At 37.5% G+C, this 27,309-nt stretch overlaps 1 protein-coding gene across 2 annotated transcripts in view; it reads right to left on the bottom strand.

The window, feature by feature from the left end:
* Positions 1–5,227: 5,227 nt before the first annotated feature.
* Positions 5,228–27,309, bottom strand: part of slc24a4b (solute carrier family 24 member 4b) — a 31,451-nt gene continuing 9,369 nt past the window's right edge. Inside the window, exons 3-17 of one of the 2 annotated variants that reach the window (XM_017412034.3) lie at positions 19,559–19,635; positions 17,967–18,041; positions 17,773–17,857; positions 17,574–17,677; positions 17,054–17,128; positions 16,956–16,981; positions 16,078–16,131; positions 13,815–13,906; positions 11,998–12,167; positions 11,654–11,789; positions 10,678–10,844; positions 10,024–10,138; positions 9,164–9,276; positions 8,885–8,950; positions 5,228–8,219 (exon numbers count right to left, since the gene is read on the bottom strand). In XM_017412034.3, coding sequence (XP_017267523.1) covers positions 8,070–8,219; positions 8,885–8,950; positions 9,164–9,276; positions 10,024–10,138; positions 10,678–10,844; positions 11,654–11,789; positions 11,998–12,167; positions 13,815–13,906; positions 16,078–16,131; positions 16,956–16,981; positions 17,054–17,128; positions 17,574–17,677; positions 17,773–17,857; positions 17,967–18,041; positions 19,559–19,635 — 1,505 coding nt within the window. In that variant the 3' untranslated portion in view covers positions 5,228–8,069. Of the gene's footprint in view, positions 8,220–8,884; positions 8,951–9,163; positions 9,277–10,023; positions 10,139–10,677; positions 10,845–11,653; positions 11,796–11,997; positions 12,168–13,814; positions 13,907–16,077; positions 16,132–16,955; positions 16,982–17,053; positions 17,129–17,573; positions 17,678–17,772; positions 17,858–17,966; positions 18,042–19,558; positions 19,636–27,309 lie in introns of both variants that reach the window. The other variant, XM_017412033.3, reaches the window with a different exon arrangement.

Genomic DNA, 27,309 nt, shown 5'->3' with positions numbered 1-27,309 from the left:
AATAAAACAGCACATTCTATTAAAACAGAAATTATATGACCAGGAGGAGGAAATATACTGGAAAGTACTTTAGACTGTAAAAAACACATAAAATGCTGATTAATACAAGAAATAAACAAATGAATTAAACTCACACAAACATGAACAAAATACCTGACAGTGCAGTAAAATGTTTAATCATTTATTATGTTTATTAAAACAATTTGTCAAGAAAAGAGAACTTACATGAGCCTGATTTACTGAAATATAATTGTGGTTTTAACTTAGAGATTTATTTGAATCGGTTTTACTGCTTTACGTTTAAATTAGATTTGATTTGTTTGAATATCTGGACTCTTTCCAGCACTCATGTGATTTTACAATGATGGATGTTTGTGAAACGAAAGCCTTACAGCACAGTAATCTATGGCTCAGTGCCCATCTTAAGTCTAAGATGAGATCAAATGGACTTTATTGTCCCAAAGGAAGTGTTCTTGGACACATATAGCATCTCCTGTTTAAATACAAACAAAAAGACCGACCGTGTGAGTCACTATGAATCAGTTCTTCCATAGACTCTTATCAGAGCTATCAGTCTTCATTTCACGCTGCTAGATTCACCGGGGATGACTGCTTAATATATGTACACACATTGATAAGAAGCTGTTGTTTTCTTCAAAGATTATGAAAGCATATGCAGCATGGATTAATCACCGAGCCACAATGCAGAGGAAGAATCAGCTGTCATAAACAGATAAGCATGAATGAAAGCTGAGCAAGCATCATGGCTGAGAGATCTGCACTTAGTTTGTTGTGAAAATGGCCTTCTGAGTTTGTACTTTTATTTGTTTATAGGTCACAACTGGCCCAAAACACAGTCTGTAAACAAGGACCGCAAAAGTCAGTGATTCTAAAAGAATGACTTAGTGAACAAGAAAAACAAGGGGGAAAAAAACATAAAAAGCCTAGCATTTCTTAAGAGAATCCTTATTTTTATAGCTTTTTTTGATCAAACCTTGTAAATGAAGTTATGCGATATTGTGAGATCTTGCAGAGATGTAACAGCAGTCATAGAATATGCTGAGAATGACTCTCAGCTACTACCAAACCAAACCTTAGCTTAATATCCGTGAGTTAAATACATGTTTGTGTTTGCTATGGTCACTTATGGCCATTTTTAATTGGGTGGAATCCAAATAACCGCTAATGCTGCAGAAAAATTAACACAGACACACATGCAGACCAACAGGAAAAATGTTATTGCCTTTGGAGATGAGTGACAAACATGACAAACCCATTGCTAAAAGTACTGAAAACACCACTGTCTTTCAAGTCAAAACTAAGATCGTTTAACCCAGTGGTGTCCAGTCCTGCTCCTGGAGGGCCTCCATCCTGCATATTTTAGTTGTTTCTCCGCTTTGACACCTGATTTGAATGACTGAGTGATTAACAGGCTTCTGCAGAACTTGAAGACCTGCTGAAGAGCAGAGAAACTAAAACATGCAGAATAGTGGCCCCGGAGGACCAGGATTGAACACCACTGATTTAAACCGTTCTGACCTTCAGGCTGTGTTTTAAAAATCTGAGACTTCTCAGAAAAACACAGAAACTGCTTGTTTTTGTGTGAAAATGCAGAGTACACCTTAAGTGCTGAATGACATTGATGGATTTTTTTTTTCAGAAGATAAACTGATTTGTTGAAGCTAAAACAAACAAAAGACTAGCTAAATGGTAAATGTATCAAAACGCTAGCTAAAGGCTAAAAGTAGCAAAATGGTAGCTAAAAACTCAACGTAGTACTAGAAAAAAAAGTAGACCAATATGCTGAAGCAGATTTCAAAGAAAACAATGTTTCTGAAAGAATTGAAGAGATCTGTGTATTTTTATGAGAAAAACATGTGTAAATAAAGTTCAATATTTAGAAAAGTATAAAAAAATGATGAAAAATAAAACATATATGATTGACTAGATTAACACAAAGTATGCAATACAGTGGAGTGAATGCTGACGCAGCATTCATGCTGTTAAAAGCCACTCTGAGGCTAATTTGTAGAATTTTACGAAAAAAAATTGACCTTACCTCTGAGTTTGCATCAGGCATGAAAAATAAATGTATGTTTCATCAGGTCTGAATGGAAAAGGACACAATGTCAAAACAAAAGATAAATTACTTTGTGTCCAGTTATATTAAATATTTCAATTTTACCTGAAGTTGCTCACCCACACAACAGACACCTCTGTCTCGAGTTGTGTATCTGTTCTGCACACTTTGCTGTTCCTGTTTTTGGTGCCCCTCATTCCCTCATTTCTCCTCATTCACTGCCTCGTTTACTTCCATAGGTGGAGACCTGCAAGAACAACAACACACTTTTCACTGTGAGGTTGTTTGTCTTTGATTCTAGCCCCACACTAATTTTTTTTTAACTCTAAAGGAGAGACAAAAATCCCAGAGATGATGCTTTAAAGACATCAGCATGGCGGCTAAGTTCTACCATGTAAAGGAGAAAATGCAAACCTTATATTAGGGGCAACTCGCAACACTTCACGCTGAAGGACTGCAGCAAGAAGCAGCAACCCAGTTTCCTCACCATCCATCACTGCAGCACAGCAATTTACCCAAACAGCAAAGTGTTGTCAAAAATATACTGGCAAGACACAAACAAGGAAAGAAAACGTCCCCAAACTATACAACTGTGGAGGAGGCGGGTGAAGAGACAAACAACTTTTCAAAGCAGGGTTATGGTACGAGGCCAGGCTGCGTGGGTCGCGTCTCTAAAAGTGGTCCAACAAATGTGGGAGCTAAGCCAGCGATCACAGGAGACACACAGTTGGCACCCAAACAGGCTTGTTAGGGGGCAGGAAGGGAAGTCATCAGTGCACAAGATCATGACGGACAGTGAAGCTTGTTAACTTCGGAGGGTGGCTCATTAGGGAGAAGCATCAGTAGCTGGTTTGGTCCATGCTGGTCTCACCAGATGGCTGCCTCTCTGTCTGACTGATGAAGGACATCCATCATTCACAAATTATCTGCAAGAATTTTTTATTTTATTTTAGTGAAATCATATAGAAATCATGACTTCTTACCATTGCTTGGCTTTGCTGCACGTTGATATTTGAAACTATAAATCAGAAAGGCTGAGTTTTGCTCTCTTGGGTAAAAGGAACTCCAGTTTCAGTTCTTCCTCAGCTGGAACAGAGTTGTTGTTGACACTGACGAATGAGCCATGTGGCAACACTGCCCCCTGCTGGAAGCAAAAGTCTTTGCATGTTTCCAACATTCATTGTCAGTTGTTTGCAATCATTAGAAAAACTCAATGTTGTGTAAACTATGAGAACGGATTGCATAGCTTTCTTTAAAATGCCTATACGTCAGGCAATTTTACAAATATTTAGCAAAAATTTGGTTTCTTATTAGCTGGGAGAAATCCCCAACACATACTCTGAGCACTAATTGATGGCACAAGATTAGTTTTAAAAACGTTCCCTTGCTTTTACAGTCACATCTGCCCATCTGTTAGAAAAATATCTTATGAACCTCTGAACAAATTTTATTGACACCTTCAGAAAGTAATCATTGGATTTACATCTACAACTCATTTACTCTTGAAATCAACCCAATTCAAGATGGCTGCCACAGCTAATCAACTTTAGCAAACTCCAAAATGACTGAGTCAAATTTTACATATATTGAGCTCAATTTTGGTGTAGTAGCTGAGAGTCATCCTCAACACACAATGTGCTTAAAGATCACACATAATACTTACAAAATGCTCACGAGTCTAATTTCCCAACATAAAATAATCTTAGTCTAAAGCTCTGACGTGAAAACCGGCAGGCAATTTACATTTCTTCAAGGAATGTTAAGCCTTCAGTTGCTGGATTTATTAGCTTTTTCCACATCTGTCCAGTAATGTTGTAGTGTGTCACATGCTGACAGAATAGATCGCTCCACTGCTAATAGAAACTTTAAAAGCATGGTGTACAAAAAAGCCTAAATCAACTTAAGATGCATTGAAGCCAGAATGGCCTGAAAACATTCAAAGTTTTCCTTTTTCCCCTTTTCCTGAAAACATCTTAATTACAGCTGCTGCAACAACTCAGGCAGGCAGGGGGAGAACATCAAACTCATTAACTTTACCCTGAGGCTTCTTTCACCAAGAAAGATTCATTACATATCTTAAAACTGCTTATATCAAAACTTTGATTCATCGGGCATTTAGCTGAAGTTAAAAGTTGAGTCAGCAAGTCTAAAGTTATCCTCCAGTGCCGTTACTTTGAGCTAATTAAGGCTTACATCAGTGAATCAGAAGGAAACACGAAGAGGAAATCCGTATTTGTGGAGCAGTGCAGCATTTTAAATAATGTATAGATCTTTGGAGCTTTATAGGTTTATTTTCTAGTATTAGAGGAGTGAAGAGGTTTGCTTTCTTGCAGAGAAAGTGTTATGCTTGCAATGTACCTTTAACAAAATACAATTTGAATTGCAAGACTTTCACTTTAGTGTATTGTTTTTATTTTACCGGAATATTTTCTCTAAAAGAAAAAAAAAAAAAAAAACTTTCAGAGGATTTATTGCATTAGTCAGGTACCTTGACTCCTGTTCAATCCCAATTTGAGGTTTTGCTTTATAAATTAGTTCACATTAGCAGCTTTAGAATATCAGAGCTAATTTAGTACAAGCATCATAAAACATTTGGACAAATATACACAAGTTTTTATGCAAACCTCTTAAGTTAAATTTGAGATTGCTATTAGAGTATACAGGTCTACAGCTAAAAAACTACAACTGTACATCATGTTTTAAAGGTTGGGATGTGCAAAGGGTAAAGCCACAGAAACAATGCAAAGCAACAAGAATAAAAAGGTGGAAAAGAAATTTCTAAGCACATCCCGCCTTTATTTTGAATACCATGTCATGTACTAGTCTTTAGTCCTCAAAAATATTGAACAAAAACCAGAAGATTTCTTCCTATATTTTGCCCTTACTTTACAAATGTAGAAAAATTTCAACTCATTTTGGGGTGAGGGTGTGTGAAACAGAATAAAAGCCACTCTGAAGTGGAACTGATGGCACTTTAGCCACCTATAAGACTTTGCCTCCTGACATCTCTAACACAACCACATTATGTCGTGTTGACATTTGTTTTAATTAAAGTGGACAAGTTACTTAAATCCTTCAGCATTGGCAGCCCTATAAAAACAATTCCCGTGCTAATACATGTATAAATCATTTCACATTTGAAACAAATAGGAGTTATTTTCATTTTATTTTTTTCCTCACATTATTGCTTTACAGTAAAATGCATTGGTTGGATATGTCCAGTATAGCAAGACAATACATTCATTGAAGTTATACAGATGTCCTTAGTAATGTTTTTATAGTAACTAACTTTACATTAAATATATTTTCATTTATTACTTTCTGACAAATAAACTCAAAAACATCACATTGAGCTCACAGTGCATCAGGTCGCTTTCAGTCTTCTCGTGTCAAAACGGCCATTTCTAAAACGTTTCCTTCCAAGCGTGTGGGCTTCTTTGTACACAGGATGTCCGTATAATCTGGACGTATGCAGAGCCACGACAAATACAGCATCAAAAGTCTCTCCCATCCTCTTACAAAAGTGACTTTGGAACAGAAAGTGCAATGTTGAGATATGACTAAGATCAGGACAAAAAGCAGTGTTTGACCCATGACAGCTGTCACATTACTGTCAAGAAAAAAAATAAATAAATAAAAGAAAAACCTGCCCCATTTCAGAACATTCAACCAAACCACCAAGACATGCATTTTTTTTCTCCATTATTTTTTTTTTTTTAGAAAACATGTAAAAAGCTTTGCATGTCTTGGTAACCATATTGAGAGGGTGTGGAGAAGTCTGTAGGCCCTGCATGGTCACCAGTGAACACAGCCATATAACCAGAGTTCCAACGACTTGCAAGTTCTCTTAGTCTGCTCTCTGGTTTGTCAAATGAAAAGAGTCCAAAGGGCAGTTAAAGTCATGCACATCCTCCCATCTCCTCTGCTCCTTCAGCTGGGGCTGAGTTCTTAATGCCCTTGTTCAAGAGTGGAGAAGAAGAAAGAAAATAAATAAAGTGGGAGAAAATGTGGAAATTCTTAAAGCCGCTGCTCCAGACAATGTCCATTCTTTTAAACCCCAGTTCCTCGGCTGTCGAACACCTGTGAGCTCACACATTACTGGACAAAGTGACGTCACATCTCCACGGGCTGCACCCGTCTTTATATGGCAACCTCGCAGGGGCCTTTGTCACATAGATTCTTTACATTTAGATTGCATATACAAGTGCCCCCTCCTACCTCGCCAGCAATACAACAGGGGAATTATTTTTTTTAACACTTAAACACTCAGCAGATTCACGCAAACTTAGTCTTAGCACCCTCACTTGTCGACTCCACACAGGCATTTTTGCATGATGTCAAAATGTCTGAATTGCGGTGCTCTTAGCTGCCGATTTTTTAATTTTTTTTCTTAATTAATTTTTTTGTAAAGTTAACTGGGCCGAATCCATGGAAACTGCCCAGTAGCCCTCAGCCTTTTACTGTGCTCTGGAGGAGGACCTGTGTTTTAATGTCCCAGCATGCACTGCAGACAGACAGGTGTGCTCACATTGTTGATGAGGTTCCAGTCCATTTTCAGAAACATGAGCCCAAAAATGAGCACTCGCACACTCGCACACACAGACACATACACTGAAAGTACAAACGCACAGAAGGAAGCACTAGTCGATTCAGAATGAGAGGACGGCTGTTAAAGTGCAATATCTACATACAATGAAAAAGAAAAAAAAAAAAAAGATCCCATCACACCTGAAGTTCTTCCTTCTTAGTTTCCCTGATAAGCTTGCCTCCTCTGCAGCAGCAGAAGAGCTGCAGTGACCCCTGCTGGCCAGAAAGCATCCCAGACTGCATGGAGAGCTGTCCGGTTTCTTTGCACTTGCTGATGAACTACCATCACACCACTGCCATCTTAGAATGAGAACGACTCATCTGATGAGAGATTGAGACACATCCAACAATTGTGGAGCCATTTTTCCTCTGAATTTGTGCAGAAAAAAAAGAACCTGTCAAAGGAGGAAAATGCTGGATTTGTCAACTTCCAGCCACAAAGCAAGAAAACGTTTTCATGTGCAATCAGGTTTCTTTTGTGTGTAAAAGACAAGCAAATGTCCCATATTGGCAAGAAGCTTTTCTCTATATTTCAAACTAGACAAAACTTTTCTTTTTGAAAAAATAAATACAAAAAAAGTGTTTACAAATTTACATTGTGCACTGGTGCAGATGCATAACACCACCACAGTCAGCTGATTCAGACTGCGATGCATCTTGACAAAGTGTCCAGACAAAAGGTCTTTAAGAAAAACAAAGCAGATCTGATCTGGTGGGCGAAGGTAAGAGCTCTACAGGGGAAGAAGAGGGTGAAGTAAAGCACTAAGAATCTGCTCCCTGTTGCCTAAGGCCATGCCAGGGGAGTCAGGTCCAAGCTAAAGAAGGGGACCTTTATCCCCCCCCCCACTCCTTTTATTTTTGGGCTAAAAGAGGAAAAAGTGCTTCTTAACTTTAATCTTTTGGGATTTCAATAAGGATTTGTTACAGGATGCTTTCTCCTTCACCAATTTGGTTTGTGGAAAAGGCTTTAGAAGTAGATGGTAAAACTTTAAGATGTGAACAGTGAAAACACCTACAATCAATGGGGCACTTAAGATTCTGGAGGTCCCCCGACAGCTAAAGGCATGCTGGATGGGTAGAAAGTTAACAGGCATACAGAGAAACTAAAAAAACAACTGCCGGGAGAGATGGAAAAAAAAAAATACCCCAAAGAAAAAGGACCGGCACTGTGACAACAGGACAATTTAGAGAAACAGTTGAGTCCAACATTACAGCGTACTGCCTTGTAAGAAACTTTTTTTTTTTTTTTAGAAATAAACATTTATAAAGAAAGATTGCTAGCAAGGAACAGAAAAATAGGTCCAGTGTTTTCAGAGGGGAAAAAAGAAAAGAAAAAGGAAAGGATTGGCATTTGTTTTGGGGAGCTGTTGAGGTTTTGGTATTTGAGGCATGCTGCTGCTCTCTACTCCTCCATGCACATGGGCAGGTTGACAAAAGTGAAGACGTTGTACTCTATCATGATGGAGAAGCAGAGAAACACTGCGTACAGGACAAGGACATACACGCCCAACTTTAAGTCCAGCTGCCACTTATTCAGGTGGATCCCCAGCACCTGCAAACAAACACATTGAAATGGTTGGCCCCGTGCATGATACTGAACAATTTTTAAAGCAAAAAATAAATATTTCTTTAAAATAAATAAATAAAGTTACACTGAGCAGTTATTGAAAATGAAAACAATCTGGGGGAAATTGTCTTGGTAGAGTAAATACAATTTTTTAGCAGCAAATTAAAGTCAAGTTTACCCCAGGAAGTCAAAGTCATTAGAATGCATCAGAATTTACTTTTGGATTATTTCCATATTGAGTAAATAAAATCAGAGTGAACTGTTACAGTACACTGGAGCGTCTGTAAGTGGCCCTTTGTTGACTCACTGTCTATTTGCCACCAATGAAACATTTGTTTATAGTCTGTTGTGAGGATCAGATGTGGGAACTTCTACACCAAGGACACTAATGCTTTTGACACCAATTAGGTGTGCCACATCTAACAAAGCAAAAGGTTTGTTTGGTTAAAACCCTTTCAGTTTCTTAAGTAGGTTTTTTTCCACAAGACCTAAAACTAACCAGTTTCAGAACTCAGGAAGAACTCACTCAAAGGATACACCGTGGATGTAAAAGTTGGGTGTAGATTTTCATTTAATCCAAGGCACATCTCAGCAGTAAACTTTCTCATAAAAACTTAGCATGAACTTCCCATTAACTAGTGCATGCTCACCGTGAGTGCCACAGAGCCCAGCAGGAGTACCACAGAGTACACCAAGCCCCGACTGTTGATCATCACCTGAAACAAAACCAAGAGATTACCCACAGCTCAGTTAACGTTTAGTTTAGTCCTTTATTTGATTAGGACAGTGCACATTAATCAACATTTCCACAATTCATGGCAGTATAAATAAGCATAAATTAGTACAAATTTCATCCTTAAAGGATATAAAGGATAGTTTTTAATTTACTCAATACAGACGTGATGCAGTCTGACCTTGTGTCAACTTACCACTGATCCATAGTTGACACACATGGTCTGCATCGCCCAGGGAACACCAAGTCCGACTAAAATGTCAAACACATTACTGCCAATTGTATTAGACACTGCCATGTCTCCCAGACCTGAAACAAAAAACAAATAAAAACAAATTCTTTCAAAACTTCTGTTGAAGATTTTGTCCCCCCCCACACACTTCTGTGGTTTTGAGTCCTGCTATTTACAAGAACACTTCTTTAGCCAAGAATATAAAAAGACAGGCAAGAAGCATTTATAAACATGACTGTTTTCCGTTTAACTGCATTTTACTTTTTAGAGCAAATCCTCTCAGTTTCAGTGTACGCAGGTGATACATTTGAGTATTGGCTGCGTTTAATTTAGAAAAGCCAACTTACCATGCATTTATGAGCAATAATGAGCTTTAATACATAATGCAAACTTGATACATTAGTGTTCTTTTAGAACAAAGGTTATTTTAGCCAATTTACCTCAAAGTACAAGCTAATGCATCTAAATTATTCATACAAGGTTTAAGTGTGCAATCAATATTGTTAGCTGTGAACAAACTGGCAATCAAAATGATACATTTTATAATCTTCTATTAGTAATTTATTGTTTGTACATAGAAAAAAAGGTCCTGTAAGAACTTGTTTTGTTCGCACTGAATTGAACTGCATGTAATTTTATTTTAACTGAATAATGACAAAAAAACCTAATTCCAAATTATTCAAATGTAAAGTATAAAAAAAAAGAAAAAACACTGAAGCCCAACCACTCTTTGGAAATGGATGCGCTGGTATTCAGTTCTGTGCCAGCAGACCTAAGAACAGTTTCTATAATTAAATTCCCTCTTCTAACAGGAAAACTTATACCTTGCCGAGCAACAATGAGACTGGCTATGCAGTCTGGAACACTTGTGCCCGCTGCCAGAAATGTGATGCCCATGATGACATCTGGTATTCCCAGAGTGTAGCCAATTATAGTGACCTGAAGACACCGAGAAAGGCAAAGATCAGAAGCAGTTTCACAAAGCAGCTTTGAGTTTTCATTAAAAAGGGAATAGTATATTTGAGGATGTTTTTAGAAACTGCGAATAAAGATTTTTTTTTTTTTGGAAAGACTGCATTTGTGGACAGAATTGTAAGATGGTAGAAATTTGCTTTAAAACCAACTCCAGTCTGATCAGTTTGACTGAAAATTTCTCCTCGATTCTCCAAATTGCTCCGACTGCAGGTAAGATACAGTTTACTGATAATGCCATTGAACCCATCTTCAAAAAATATATACCAGTCCCTTTAAAGCAGTTTAATATTTGATTTAATCTATTGTGTGAATTAAGAATAGTGGATTATGCCTTAAATTATCCAATGTTAGATCTCATGCATATTTAAAAAATGCATATTAATTTCAACACCTCAATCACACAAAAATCACACTGGTTTGTTTGTCAGTTCATTTTGAAGAAGAGCAACAAAACGGAATTAAAATCGAAGTGAAAATCCCTGCCAAATGGATTTCATATTTACCATCCAGACCATTAGGTAGGAGAAAACTGCAATCCAGACAGTAGAAAGGAGGAAGGAGAGCATAAAGCATTTCTCCCAGCGAGGCTTGGCACAGTTTGGGATGGTGAAGAAGAGCAGAAGGAGCAGGGGCCACGAGATCAACCACTTCACTTTGCTGCCAATTCCACCTGCAGGAGAACAACAATTAGCTTAAGATACGGAGTCATATTTTGCAGGATGCACAGCAGTTTCTCACGCCCATTCAAGGTTTTAAATATTGTTTTCCTTTTAAGCATTTTCAAACAAAATATCAAATTTAGCTTGACCTTAAATGGGTATAAAAAAGGACAATGACATCTTGAGTAAAAGCTGAAGACTGCAGCAGAATAACAGCTTTTATCAGCTTCAAAAACCAATATAAAATGAACAAAAATTAAAATAAAAGTTAGAGTTGGTGTAACATTTCAGGGTTTTTTCTTCCTCTTAAGCAGTTCTGCTTGAAGTCTTTAATTTCTCTTTATTCCTGTTCATATCCTTCCCAGATTGTGAACAATATGACAGTAAACCTTCATTCATAAATAGTTACACCATCAGCACAGAGGTGAACATCTACCCATTCTTATTTATGAAGAGACTGCTTCTGGGTCACTTCCATGTCATTAGATGTCTGCTGCTCAGAAGAGATTTAAGTTCATCAATCACTAAAAACAGGGCAGCACCTCTCAGAGCTGCCAGAGATGATCATTAGTCCATCTTTGAGACACTAGCTCATGTCAGAGAAGACATCAATAACTGCTGAAGCAAAAACAAAAAGAACGCTGTTCAACTGAAAACTCTTTTCAGCACCAACAGTTTTTCAAATCAGTACCTACAGAGGGATGTAAAAAGGTTCTGAAATATTACTGACATGGAGAGCAAACCTTTGCACCCCTCAAGTATCCATTCCAGGCACGCAAAATTGTTCACACTCATTGGGTGAATGCAGAAAAACACATACTTGGGATGTGAAACGGCGAGATGGAGTCACTTTCCTCCGACTTGGTGGGTTTGTCCTCTGGCACGTTTCCGTTCTCAATTTCAACCTTTCCGTCGGTCACTTGTGTCTCCACACCGTTGGACGCCTGCACCAACTTCTGGCGCTTTCAGAAAAAATAAACTAAGTCAAAGAGCTCATGAACAAGACCTGCTACTAAAAACTATTTTTTCAAAACGGCTCACACTTCTGCAGTCAGATGAAAAACAGCACCAAACATGGACCGGATGAGAAAGTTGTTTTAAACTTGTTAAAACTAAAAAAGGGCTGTAAGCTGAAGATAACTGAAGCAAGAACGACTGCTTTACCTCTGTAATAATGAGCCGACTGGCCATGCGCAGACGGGTTTTAGGTCCAAAGTGGCTGGTGACCATGACTCTGAGGCCCGCTTCTGGAAACCTGAACTTTGAAGGGCTGGCGTTCATCATCTCATCCACCATCACCACAGAGCCACGGCTGTAAGGCTTGGTGGGCTTGACTGGAGGGACGGAGTGACAAATTTTGTTTTTTGTGGAAAATAGGTAAATCCAATTATTGGACTGTACAGTGCAAACAAACTTTACAAATCTATAAGCAATTTGTCAAGAAAGGTTATACTGTCTCAGACCAAAAATGTAAAAAATGCAAACATTTTAAAACCAGTGTCAGTTAAAGTAAAGGTCATCCTTTGGGGTAATCTAGCCATTTTTGTAGTCATGTTATGTCAAATAATTATCAGTTATTAGCTAAAGCTGAACCCCCATGTAAATTAAATTATTGTTTTGATTAATGTCTACAAAGAAAAATAAAATTTAACATTTTTAACAGGAGCCATTTTTGAGAACAAATCTTACCTTTACTTGCAGCAAAAGATGATTGAATATTCTAAAACTTTAAATAGATGGAGATTGACTTTAGATAGATTTTTGGGTCATTAAAAGGGCTTTGAAAATAGTAAAACCCTGTGACTCCAGTGTTTGATGCTTTATTTACCCTTTTTATAAAAGCACCATATATGGATCAGTTAATGAGTTTGTTGTGAACTGCTTGAATGATTTCAGGATACTAAACTTCAAATAGTATTCCCAAATTGCCTGGTGCAACTTTGAAGTTTGCACATCAGCCAAACATTTATGTTCTGACAGAAACTGATTCTAAAAAGTCTTACACTGAATCAGAAAACTATTTGAAATCATAACCTTAAAAGGTGGCAGACAAATTAGTTGGTCTACTTGGTTGATTTGTGGTGTCACATTATTCCTCATACGCTGGTTTTTGAAACCAATTCCCAGCAAAGGACCAAACAAGTTCTACAGTACACTTATTAATTTTAACTCAGCCTTAATTCGACTTATTATGCATGCACCAATGCACATAAATTAACAGAGTAAACAGAGCCGGCGTAAACATTTTCTCTTGTGAAATTCATTACCACTTCAGGAGTGAGTAGGTCTATGCTCCAGAGACTGGCAGAAGGAAAGTAGTATGCAAGCAGAAAATAGCAGCACAACACTGTTGACAACGAGCAAGAATAAGTTTAGTAAGGCTAAACAGACAGGCATGGTAATGCAGTCAAAGTGAAAAGAGTTGCATTTTTCAGAAAGCGTAAACTTTTCTAAAAGGTTAGAAGTTGGAGACAGGAGAAACGAAAAGGGACTCTGGATCAGAAGGAATAAAACTCAAACTCTGCATTAAAAATTGAGGTTTTAGTTGATCAAAAAGTCATGGAGGGGCAAAAAAATGCAGTCAAAACAGTATAATTATAGGTCAGAGTGCATAAGTAGAAAAATAGTTCAATTTTTTATAAAACTTTAATGTTTAGGCTTGTTTGATAAATATAAATCTAGCAGGAAAAATAGTTTAGCATACTTCTGCAAAATGTAAAAAGTTATGAAAACTTAACATTGGGCCTCAGCCAAGTTTTCAGCTGAAAAATAAGTATTAGCTGAAGAGGTTTTAGTTGGTTAAGCAGAAAGGAGCAAAAATTAAATCCACAGACACCTCAATAAAAGAAAGAAAATCTACAGTCTTAGAGAGAATTTGATTTAAATTATTGATTTAACTCTGCCCGTCTGATTAACCTTACCTGCTGAGAGTAAAGGTGATGACGGGTCGTCATCCCAAACATAGTCAAAACAAGTATTACCGTCCTCCATCTCACTGCTGGTCGCAGCGTTACCATTCGCCACATTTTTCTTTGACTTCCCCATGAAGAACCGCTGCATGCTGGAGTTGAATCTAGAAAATTCAAAAGGCAAAAATCCCTCAGTGAAATGGCAAAAAAAAAAGGGCAAAAATGGCTGTCAGGAGTCATATTTAGTAAATGTTTTAAAATAAGTCAACATGTTCAAAATGTTGCATTTATTAGCAAATATCTCATTTATTCTCATTTTGTGTTTTACTTTACAACAGCATCAGCATAAAACAGCCTGATATATGCTGTTCTTTTGGAGCAGAGAAAAGAAAACCGTTTCTTGGGGACAATCACAAGGCTTCCAGCCACACGCTTTCAGTGAGACCATTTCAGTGCAATTACATAAAAATGGGCCCCAAACACTGAAGGAACCGGTGTTGCCTTTGAACACAAAGTAATCACACGTAATACTGGCAGCATTATACGAGCGGTTCCATCTCAGACACCTTCAGAAAACCTTACAACTGAAAAAGGTCTTTGATTTTGGGGAGCAAGATGAGATTCGGTGTCATTTTATTTTTTTAAATCCAAGTTGTTTTAGTTTCTTCCTCTGATCTACATTTGGAATTCATGGGCATAGGTTGTTTTATGTCAAGCCAAACCAGAACAGCATGCCTGTGTCTCTCTTGCAGCATGCTTCAGTATCTGACAGATACACACTGGTCAAATCTAATTACACTAAGTTTTAACGAGACTGCAGACATGACTTAAATGCACTTTAATGTCTGCATACAGCTGTTTGCTCTGACAGCTGAAGCTGGCTCTTCTCCAGCTGTACCATTTAAACTGGCCGAGCTCCTGTTACAGATGTGGTCCCCTAGTGTGACACAATATGCAACTAAAATCTCTGCACAAATATTGAATTGAACCATTAAAACTGAGTGAGTCACAGCTAAAAATCAAATTCAGAAGCACACAGACTGCCACATCCTGAGGCTGCAGTTGTAATCAGAGTCATGGTGAATTTTTGGTAGAAGTTAAAGATTGTGAAACATTTTCTTGAATAAAATGGGCCATGATTTGTTTCCATGCAGCTACAGATGAGCACTAACTCACTATGCTCCACTGAAGGCATGAAAATGTTGCTGCTTTGCAAACTCCATGGCACTATCTCCTTGCATTGATTTAAATGTCTTTAATCTTAATGACAGTCTACTGGGACAGTTCACAATGCTAAGAAGAATAAAGACATTTTAATTATTTATTTAGGGAGAGCGTCTAGGAGTCTGCTGATATGTAGTAATCTTGTGTTTGTCATAATCAAGCAAAATATCTTAAAACTGAATTTCACAAAGCCTGTCGATTTCGGTAACAACAAGTAGAATGCCCACGAGATGAGATGAGATCTTTTTCCACCCCACTTTTATCATCTGGTAAAATTTGATAAGGGAAGAGGTGGAAATACTATCTCACATCAGAGTCCCAGGAGGTCATTTCAGAGCACTCATTGGGCTACATTAAACAGATACTGGTCCATTTTGACCCGAACAGCCCAAAACGGTCAATGGATATTTTGGAAGAAGGGGGAGACATGACTGCATGTCCTACAGTAAGCATTTATTCCTCCAAATGAGAAAGGAGAGGAATGATCCGGTTAAGCCTGTGCTCTTAGCCACTGCAGTGGGGGAAAAAGATTAAACTCTTATGGCAGAGAGAGCAAGCTGCTGCTGCTGAGTGTAGCACAGCTTACCAGCTGCACAGACCAGCATGGTCGGTATTATTTCAGTTTGGACTTTAAAGAAATGAGGCCTAATGGAGAGTACTTCTGCTGGGAGGTTAACGGGTAACTCTATGACTTAAATAATTAAAGTATAGCGCAGACTGACAGATTGTTGCACCTATTATATAAATAAAAATGGTTAAAATGAGGTTGAAAAAAATGATATATAGTTGCAAGCTATATGCTACAAAACAATTCATCAAACTGCCTTCCAGATGTGTCAAACCCTACAATAAAAGCTGCACATGATCATTTTTAATTTTCATTGTGTTAGCATCATCACAAAAGCCATCCAGTGGAAAACTTGCTCCCATCTGGGCCGGAGACATAAATGGGATGCTCTCCTCCAGCTGGAAACCGAGTGCCCTCTTGTGAGTGCACAGCCATTTATACTCATCAACTCACAGATGTTTGTGTGCAGGAGTAAAGCAGAACGTGTTATAATTTAACATGCCTGATTAAGCAAGAGCCATTTAGAGAACGTGCACCACTCACTTCATGACGAGGATGTATCCGCCATACATGACGACCAGAATCAAACTCTCCCACCTGAGAAAAAAACCCAGCTCAGGTTAAACTGAGGTCTTCACAATATTAAAAAAGTACATTTAGTTTTTAGTTTGTTGCCAACCACCAAAGCCAAAGTGGTGGTAATGCTTTTGCTCAGGTCTGGATGTGCATTTGTTGTTATCAAACCATCTCATCTCAAAGTCATCTCTGAATGTGCATCTATAACTGATAAACTTTTGGAGTCTACCCAGTGCAATTTGCTCTCCACAGTCAACTAACTAGTACATAAAAGTGGCTATAACTCATATTTTACAGATAGAGGTAAAATTTGGTGTGGTAGTGGTGGAGCATCCTACTCATTACCTACTCTTAGACAAAGATATTTCACAATGTGCTCAAAGTTTGGCTTTAACTGCTACATAGAATTTAGTGATACATGTTCATCTACAACTAATATTTGAGGTCCACCCAATTTAAGATGGACTCCACAGCTTTAAAAAAATTAAACAAAAATCAAAGAGCAATTTAACAGGTTCTACATTTAGTCACATAGATATAACTCTGATAAACCTGAAGCAAGATTCTCTGTAGACTTGGGTTGTGCATTTTACAGATTAGTAGTTTTGCCATTTGTCATTATGCAACTCAAACTACAAAGCAAAAAAAGTGGTCTATATTTAGTAAAAGTCATATGATGACTGCAACAGTAGCACAATTGTTTTAAAGGAAAAAAAGTTTTCACTGGATACAAAAAAAAACAAAAACATTTTACCTTAGTGTGTTTTTGAATTCAACTTTTCAGTCATAAGGGCAAAAACTAAAGTTTCTCAAATTTAAGAAGCTCAACTGGATGAATCACTTACCAAACTATCTTCCCATCGTAGATAAACTGAAAAAAAAAAATTTATTTCAGAATTATGGGGGAAAAAAGACAAACTCATGATGATGAATGTTTACTTACTGCGATCAAAGCCACAACCGACAGGATGTAGTAGAAGGAGTCCCTGAAAACAGCCCACCAGGTCAGCAACACCACCTGAGAGTTTACAAGAAGGCAGATATTTTCTAATCTCAACTGTTACAGCATTTTATCACACAGATTAGTAGCCATTATAAAAAGGCAGACATTTGATTAGAAGTATTACAGAAAACTACGGCGGCCTGAAGGGACAACATGACAGTACTTTAAAAGGCTGAATTTTGCTATACTTTGTTTTCTTCCATTCAAAAAAGTAGGTGTGTCTAACCTTAACCTGCTCATGATAAATGTAATTAATTTTTCAAGACGTTCCAAAAACTTCAGCTGTATCTGAAACTCATCTGAAGTCTCCACATCTCAGGACTTTAGCTCTTCATTTCAAGAGTTTTCTTACAAAGACCGAAAAAAAAAGTGCTGCACATGTAGTGCTCTGCAGCCTATAAATAAACAAAATGATGCATACACAGCAGTAAATTGCTCGACCTGATACACACACACACACCTGTCCAGCAAAGATTCCACAGACACCAATGATGCATAGGATGTTGAAGACTGCTGAGCCAACGATGGTCCCCACTCCCACGTCACCGTGGGTGATGAAGACACCTGCAAACAGGGAGGAAGCCACTCAGAACCAGCAGTGACACAAACCATCTGGGACTGTCTGTACACACACACATACTGTTTGCACGAGTGCATACCGATGACAGATGCAAAGAGCTCGGGCGCAGAACTGCCAGCTGCCATGAAGGTGGCTCCAGCAACGTCTTCACTGAGATCCAGTTTCTGTGGGAGCCGGGGGGGGNGAATAAATAAAAGACAGCTGGGTTATTTACAAAATGTTGTTAAAGTTCAACTCCAAAAAAAAAAAATAAAATGACAGCCTTCACAGCACCTCGCAGATCTTCTCCAGTGAAGTCACAAAGTATTCGTCACATGTTATGGCGAGGGCCAGGAACATGTAGAGAGTCTGCAAACAGAAAGTGGGCTTATTTACCAAACAAGAAGCTGTGATGAAGCACTTACAGATCATAGGTTGCTGCTAAAAGACAATAAAAGCTAAATCTCACATGAATCCAAACTGAACCTGTGTTAAAATCAAGCTTTTCTGAACAATATGGCAAGGTAAGATGTGGATGCTTTCATCATTATGATAAGGGACGGAGAGAAACCTCTTATTTCAGCAGCTAAGAGAAGATCTATAAATTATAGATCAGGCGTGACATCAGTAGCAGCTCAGACACGATGCACTCCATGCTGTCCACAGGGGGCAGTACATGACTGCAGTAAGAACAGAACCACCTCACATTTTATCCTTCTAAGGCTGTACAATTTTACACCAAGTCATGTTTCAACTAGACATTAAACATGTGCTAGAGTAGATTTTAGGCTCAAACATTTGCTGTAATTGGGTTTTAATTCATATTATCTTGCAACTCAAGAAAATTCAGACTTTTCCTTTAAAAAGGTCAATGATATTCAATCTTTGCAACGAGGAGAGTTCAAAATGTCATACAAGTTTCAAGCAAGTAAATTTCAGGTTATAAAATTTTAATGCTTTTTAAACAAGTTAATTATAATTCTGTGTTTGTAGCTTTGTTGTAATGAAAGAGAATATACAACTGGATGTTTTAATACACTAATATAAAGCCTGCATGTTAATCTAACTTTATAAATCAATGAAAAAAACTTGATAATTAAATGTTGGAGGCTGAATTCTATGAATAAAAATTTATAGTTTTTAATTCAGACCTCAGATATCCTCAGATACAAGACAGTTGTTACAAACTAAAGGCAGTGCAGCTGGTCTGCACAATGTTTTATCTAATAGAATCCATTATGTGACAACAGTAATTGAAGTAGGGTTGAATTGAAGGTTTTTTTTATGTCAAACTGTTTTATATTCTTCACTAAAGGTCAGAAAACTGCTCAAATTGGTCATAAGTTGAAACCATTTCAGTCCAAAATTTACATGTGCAACTTACTTGGATCCTATTTGAGCAGGGATCTTTTAATATAAAAAGGCATGAGTTTACAGGTTTAAAGAAGAGGCTGAGAACCATCTAATGGTCATTCTTTACTTTTAAACCGGTTGTAATCATTTGGTTTTTAACTTCCAGCAAGTTGATTCTCATAGTTCTCCTCTAGCTGTGATTTGAAATTTAAATTAAAGTGAAAAAATCTTTTGAAATCATGAATGCTATGCCCTCTATCCAGCTTTATTTGGCACATAGCTCAAAGACCAGTGTATGTAATGATATGAGGAACATAAGTGCATGTAGCCTGGTAAAGTTGATTTTTTTGTTCAGTTATTTTAGAGGGTCAGGAATGAACCCAACGGGGTTTAATTTTCCTTAGTAACACATTCTACACAATGCAATGTTCATTACATTCTACAAAATATCCTGATTTTGTGGGAGAGTGTTGAATTGAGCTGTGTTCATGATGATTGTAAAGATCATGCATCATCACTTGAAGAGTTTTTACCGCCACAATGTGCAGCAGGACGGCTCCACTCTTTCGATCGTTGTTGGAAAAAAAGTCATCTGGGAACTCGTGGATTGCTGAGGAGAGAGGAAATGTCACGGTCACCACACATCAGGAACATGACTGTGGGGTATACATGTACCCACAGGACTTTGACCTCATGATGAGTGATCAGTCTGAGGTTCATGCCAGGGGTGTTCTGCTGGTTCAGAATAACTGGTTTTACCGTTTTTCCATCTTTCTCTGCTGGATAATTTTATACTGAAAGTTTTTTGTTAACTTAAACTGGCTATTGGANGGGGGGGTAGAGAATTAGCATTTAAAATGTTTCAGTCTCAGTCAAGATTCAGTCTTTGCAAAAACTTCTTTACAGCCCAGGCAGGTCACTTAATACCCATTTAAGGACAGTCAATCATTACATCTCAAAACAAAATGTAGATGGCTTGGAGCTATGTTAAGACTGAAGTCCCACAGCATGTCTTTTCTGCCTGGTTGCTTTAATTCTGAGGCCTCATCCATCATCCAGAGCTCCTACTGGAGCACAGTTTGATCTTTGCATAACAGTGGGCTCACATCTCAGAGCAGAGATACTCCACATCGCACCTGGTTAAAGACAAGAGGCTGGCCTTTCTCCTGAAAAGAGCAAATATCTGTGGGGAGTGGTGTCTGTACAACCTCCTGGATCAAAAAAAATATCACTGGTGTATTTTTCCAAAGGCATTGCAAACTACACCATGTTTAAGTGCAGAAACCTTGGTATCAAGTTTTGCAGTCATGTAAAAGTTTTATCCCCTCTAAAGCAAAAAGATTCAGAAATCTGACCACAGGGAACAGATTTAGAGTTATTAGCACTTCAAGGGAACAGGTGTCTTGAACCTCAAACACTCCAAGTCAAATCTTTGTCAAACTAACGTGCTTTGTCAGGGCTAAATGCTGTATAAGCTTTGAACATTTAAGAGTATGACAAAAGGAATGTTTTGGTTTTTTGCATGACTTAAATTGCTAGTTCGTCATGGAGAAGGCACCTTAACAATTATTGGTTATGAGCAAACTGATGCAGTATGATCCACCAGTAATTTGACATCTACATGGAGAAGTTTAGGCCCTCATTGTATGAAGTCAGATTGAAGCAACTAAACGTGCATGCTGACATTTGCCGCTTTGAACCTTAATGTTGGTTAATCACCCATTTGATTCTGCCAAATGTTTTTTATTAACTAAATGTTTAAGTTTTAACTCCGATACTGATCAAAGCCATAATTCATGTTCTCGTGTTCTACCTCTTGTGCGCCATTTTAAAAAGGATGCTTTGTCTGGTGTTTTTGAACAACCTGGAAATTGATGTTTAAGCATTTAAACTGTTTTAGAAGCAAGAATGAGTCCCACACCTACGTGTTGTAGGAGTAAAAATAAGTGAGTAAAGAAATTAATTTTGGAAGAATATAAAAGAATGTCAAATCAATGCCACTAAAACAGTCTATGCAATTTGTTTGCCCTTGCAGAACCAGGCCGATGAAGTGCATTTTAAAAACAAAATTGATGTAAATATTGCATCATTTCCCCACAGAAGACATCTAGTCTGACAAAAGACAGTTTCTAGACAGTATGATTGATATGCCAGACAGTATTGTGTTCAATGAGACGTTTTTCCAAAGCACAGATAAAGATTTGCATAAAGAAAATGCCCTTAAAATGTCCTCCCCTCCACCCCAATTAAAAGCATCCCTTTTAGGTTAATTTATCTGATTAAGGCCTCTGAAGCAAATTATTGCTCATCCCTGCTCTGTACAATCAACATATGCCAACATTCTCTGCAACTATTAGACCAGTCCTATGCGTTATGAATCACTGGATTGAAGACATTATGAAGACATCCATCTCTTTGATATGCACAGACCTTAGCAAATGCTAAGAAATATGACAAATAGGACAGTAAGTTCCATTTAAATTTGAATCAAAACTGATGGAATGAGCACAAAAAACCAAAACCATCCACTTTAAATGTCATTAATCTCAACATTTCTATCAAAAGCAATGTTTAGATTTATTTAAAGTGAGACTATAATCAGTACTTCTGAGTAGTCAGTGTCTTACCTGAGGCAAAAAGCACTTTCAGTTTAAACAGGGCAGAAGTTTCTCATTGAAGTTTCTCATTTCTCAAGCAAACTACTACAAAGGCTGTAAAGACTGAAGTACAAATTAGGGCCACCAAAACTTCAGCTCTTGCCATCCCTACAGGCAGGATATCAAACTGCAGACTGTTCTAACTGAAGCATTTTGCACCGATGTTACAACAGAAACCTTTGGTCTTTGTCATCTGTCCCCACCTCAGCGGTCATATTTGTGTGCACGTCACATGACTGAGTCAGTGCAATATCTGAAAGCCCGTAAAGAAAAATCTAATTCATAGGGTGCCTAAGTGTAATCAATCCTATGGCTTTTGGGTTTTATTCAATCAGTGATCATCACATGAAAGGAAGTTTACCACCACAACATGTCAAACCCATTGTGCCCTTAAAGTGCTCTTTGATTAACAAAATGCACAAAAACCCAACTTTTCTGATTCTTTGCACAAAAAAATGCAAATTTGTAAGACTTAAAAGATTGTGCAACAAACTTTTCAGACACCATAAATCTTGCTGCTCAGATTACAAAACACTGATTAAAAAGTTCAATTTAAGCATAGATCATAACCTTAATGTATAATGAAAAACTAAACACTTAGCTGCCACTAAAATTCAAAACAGCAACACTGACTGTGCCAGGCAGCTGTACGTCATTTCATTTGACAGGTTTATGTGTTGAATAAAACGTTAGGGGAAAGAAGCAGCATCTAGCAAAGGCACAATCAATTACAGCAGTCATCAGCTGTGCCTTCAGAGATGATTGGGAACAAGCTGATCACAAGTGAACACAGAATGTAAAGCTTTAGACAGGCACAGGAGGGACACCAGTTTGAGTTTTCCCACCTCTTCTTCAAAAACAAGAAGATCACAGAAAGGTTTTTAGAAGGCACCAGCTCTGGGACAGAGTGATGACAGGTAGGCAGAGGTCACCTCTCAGGACTGTAAACATTCAAGCAGACAGCATCTGCAGGGTTTACCACCTTCTCTTGGCAACAGGGGTCAAACCAGGCATGAACATTGCTTTAGCAGCCAATTCTCACTGAAGGGCAGGACAGGACGTACGCACAGAGTGGGACAAACCAAAACAATTCAGACAAAAATCTGAGATCATGACTCATGAGAAATAAATTCAGTTTAAGCATTTATGCCAAAGTAGTGCGTGTGTAATAGTTAATTGGTAACAGATTGTTCAGTTTAACTTCTCATTTTGAAAAGAAATAAAAACTTGAGCAATTACAATCTTTAATTGTTTGGATATATTAACAATTTGCATCCAACAGTTCAATGTCATGTTTGTTATAACAGTTGCAGTTTTTTTATGTGCTTTTTTATCAGTTACCATAAAAATCATAACTTGCTAAACTTTTGCTTTCATACAATACTTTAAACAAAACCCCTTTTAAGCCTAAATTAGTTTAAAAAAAACTGCTGTTGCAAGTTTTAGTATTGATGCATTCTAGCACACATCTTGCACCAAAAGTTGGACCACTTTCTTTGTAATTAGGACAGAATTTATATTTTTCCAGATCAAAAGTGCCGCAGCACCATAAGTTTTAGAATGTTTTGACAGCACAAATGTGAAAAATTGCCAACATGTTTGGGCTGAAAGTATAAGAAAGCCCTCTGAAAAAGTTGTGTTAAAAACTCTATAAATAAACCGTGTTTGGACACCTGTGTTGCTTATGCAAGCATTTACTGGAAACGCTTCCTACTCCGTCTACAGTCTCATTGTCCTCAGCTGAAGCAAAATCAAGTTCACAGTCACCATGAAAAGTCTCAGGAGGCTATTTTGAGATCCATTGCTGCATCAGCTAACTTCAGTGGTTTTAAAAACAAATGCTCACTGAGGTCAGCTGATTAAAAAAAATAAAATACCGAACAATAACCCTTCTGTATTTCTGTCATTGTCTCAAAATACTCACACCACAGAGCACCAGTGCATCAGTTATAACAATGAACTAAAAAGGAAACTTAATCCAAGTCTCTCCCTCATTAAAGCTCATTCCATATGATATTAAACAAACTTCATGGTATATAAACACATCAATGTAGAATCTGTTTGTGCTTTAAAAGCCTGATTTACCCTAAATGGTACTGCAGATTTAAACCAGTAGCTTTTTTTGTACCCAACAGTAAATTGAAGCTTTCAAAATCAGATCCTGTGGTGTTTGTATCAGTTGAGATGTATTAACTCAACACATATCAGCCTATACTGGAGCACTGATGTTTTGGTAGTTTAAAATCTTATTTTGCACTCTTGTTTGGTTCACCCATAAAGACTCAACCACAGTAAAACGTATCGCTCAACAGAGCTATACCATGAAAAATAAAGTCTATACTGAACTGGAAAAATAAAAGTATTTAGGAGGGATAGTGAAGAGATTGAGGGTTTGTGTGAAATAGGAGTAGTAAATCTTGCCTGCAACAAACCGATTACAGTCCGGATAATCAACTTTTTAAACAGGCCTTGGTGGTTCATATCACCAGTGATCAATCTTTGTTGTTTGGAGAATAAAATTATCTGACTGCCTTCTACTGCAGGTAAGACACTGACTACACTGAAGTACTAGAGTCAATCAAAACAAAACCTGATTTCTCAATAAACACCCTTTTCTTTGAAACCAGCTGAAAAGCTCGAAGCATCATGATTTAATTTTTTGATTAACAAGGTAACAGCATTATGTTAAGGCTTTGCTTCAATATCAGAACAAACAATTTTAATTGTACTGCATCTACATGACTAATGTCATTTTCATACCCTTAATATCAAGGTGCTGCCAAAATTGGTAAACTCGAGCGAGTCTTTTGCTGATTAAAATAAATTTCTTTAATGACAGCAGAATTTGTAAATTGCTTTTGAGCAAAAACAAGTTTTTCAAAAATATCAGTGGCACCAAGATCTTCAGTCATACAAATTTTGTATAAAACTGACAAATGCCACTATACAAATAGTTTTATTTTGCAAGCAGATATGAAAACATGGTTCTTGGGGAACAGTTTGCTTCAGATATTCATAGCTAAATAAAATGAACTGACTGGACTATATTCCATCTACTACAAAACACTTTCTACATTATTCAAGACTCATAAATAAATATAATTACTTTTATTAGGTTCAAATGTCTTAAATTTGACTCTGCAAAAATGCTTTTCAAATTTTCTTTCAGTTATTCCATAATCTGGCAATAGTCCAGATATCGTGGTGCTGTTATGTGATGGCACTCAGCATCTGTTGCCTCCTGCTGTCCCAGAGACAGACAGATGTTGGCAGGACTTTGCATGAACAGGACCGGCATTCGTTGCACTTTTAGTAGCTTGAGCAAGAAACCTTATGACATGAACTGATGGAGCCTGGCAAAAGGTTTGCCTTCATAATCCTGTCTGCAGCTGATAAAAGCTGAATGGATCACAGTGAGGGAAAAGCGTGATTATTTCGAATGTTCTACAACCAAATAAAGATGACGTGAGCAAGATGTTTTGGCAGAATGCCTGGTGCTATCTTCTGTCAGAGCTCTGACCTACAGACCAGCCAAGTCATTAACTAAATACAATTGACACTCCAGTACAGCAGTCAAGAGACTCTTCAGGGGAGAATGATTCCTCTGGATCATTAGCCCATTAGATAATTAGCTTGCACAAGCAGACAGCAGCAGAACCTGAATAAAACTGGTGGCTGTTCTTGTAAACATGAAGATAAAAATCATGAGTTGACTTACAAGATCTGTGGGTCACAACATATGAAGAATGCTGCAGCTTTTTATCCAAAAGCACAGTTATCTTGTGATGCTAGAATTTCCATGCTAAACAAATGCATCACTTACATGTCCATTATTCTTAGCTATAAGCATTAACTTCTACCAAAGATTGTGCTGAAGGAGTCAGGCCTTTGGTAAACAAAACGACCTCTGAAACCATCACATTGTGCACAGGAGAAACTGGTGAACTGGAAGCAATATGACCCTACTACTTTTGTGTCAACGTATTGAGTTTCCCCTTCAAAGGTTTATCACTTACATCTTACAGAATATCCAAAAGTCAGGCTAAGGCCAAATCTTTAGCTTTGATCCCAAACACCAAATCCTGCATTTTGGTTTGCCAAATGTGGACATCTATTCACCAACAGCCATTTACTCCCAAAACGCGGCAGATTTGCAGGGCATTTCCACTTCCTCAGTTTTATGGGATACACATCCATTCTTAATGTGTAGATTAGCACCACATCTAAAAAACTAATAAGACTTCCAAGACCTTCTGTTTTGTTGTTTGCTACTTCGGTGCCCTTTGCTTTAGCCAGGACAATTATTTTACATGTGTGGGAGTTTAATGTGGTTTAGCAGCATGCTCATTGAATGCAAATGTTCAGTAGAATGCGCCACTTTCCTCCCTCACTTTAAAGCACATCACATCAACAGAAAAGAAAATAACCTACAGACCTCAAGTCATTTCCCTGCCAACACATCCAGTCCCATTCCTCTCAAACTGCACGATTTGATCCCCCCAAAAAATAAATTCAAGTTTAAGATTTACAACACGTTGCTTTATTTAGCCAACAGATGAAAGTGCATTATTCCATTCATCTTGGGATTACTGCAGGGATATTTCACAAGGTGGTGCCACATTTGATCTACATGTGATGGTCTTAACTAGAGTTTTCAGACGTTGGACCAACCAGTCAAACATTTGTTCTTTATAAAAAGAAAATCTCATTTGTTAAAGAGGGGAACTATGCTCTGGTTTAAACAGAAACGTTTACAGTATTCCTAATTCTGATGAACGAACATGTAAATTGAATACTGCAGTGAATTCAATAGATCTTCAGCATTTTATCAATTTGTTATTTAAAATGCCAAGATTAGTTTAAATTTATTTGACTTGTTTAAGAACAACTTGTTTTCAGTGTCAAATGTCGAAACTTTTGATTGGTAAAGTTAATGCGTTTTGATTTGAAATGGTTTGATTTTCAGGAAAACTATGATCCGTACACCAAATATAGATTCAAGTAAAACAACTTTAGTGACATTTGGGGATACTGCACTTAGACTGAAACTTAACATAGCTGCCTTCTTTAAATATTCATAATTAAATTACTGTGATAAACAATTGTTCTCTAGAAAAGATTTATAAAAAAATTCCTAATGTTTTGTTAAAAATACAAAGTATATAGGGAAAAAATGCAAATAGCCACAAAATTATTAAAAGTGTTTTAGTGTAGGATGTGTTACCGTTTAATGACGACAACTCCATTCAGAGTTTTAGACATTTAATGCCACTGCCCCTCTTAAAGTTGTTCAGTGGGACACTGACCCACCTATTGTTTTTCTGCAATACTGAAATGTCAAATAAAGTTCTATTAAAAAAAAAATGTACATCATTGCTGCACAGCAGGCAAGAATGCATTGAACCTTTGTGAAAGTCACAATACCCAATAAGCCAAGATTGCAAAGTGGCAGATGCATACAGTTCAGCTTCTTTAAGCCTGTTGCAAAAACAGCCAGTAAATTTCATTTTCAGTCTACCACAATATTATATAGCAACTCTTGACAATTTGTTTTTTTCATTTGTGATTTACAAACGTTAATACAAATTTAAGTTCTTGCAAAAATGTACAGCATCACTCTTTAAACT

Source organism: Kryptolebias marmoratus, linkage group LG19 (genome assembly GCF_001649575.2).
Source record: "Kryptolebias marmoratus isolate JLee-2015 linkage group LG19, ASM164957v2, whole genome shotgun sequence".
Taxonomy (NCBI): domain Eukaryota; kingdom Metazoa; phylum Chordata; class Actinopteri; order Cyprinodontiformes; family Rivulidae; genus Kryptolebias; species Kryptolebias marmoratus.
The sequence above is the reverse complement of the archived record's forward strand: the minus strand, read 5'-3'. Positions and strand labels throughout refer to the sequence as shown.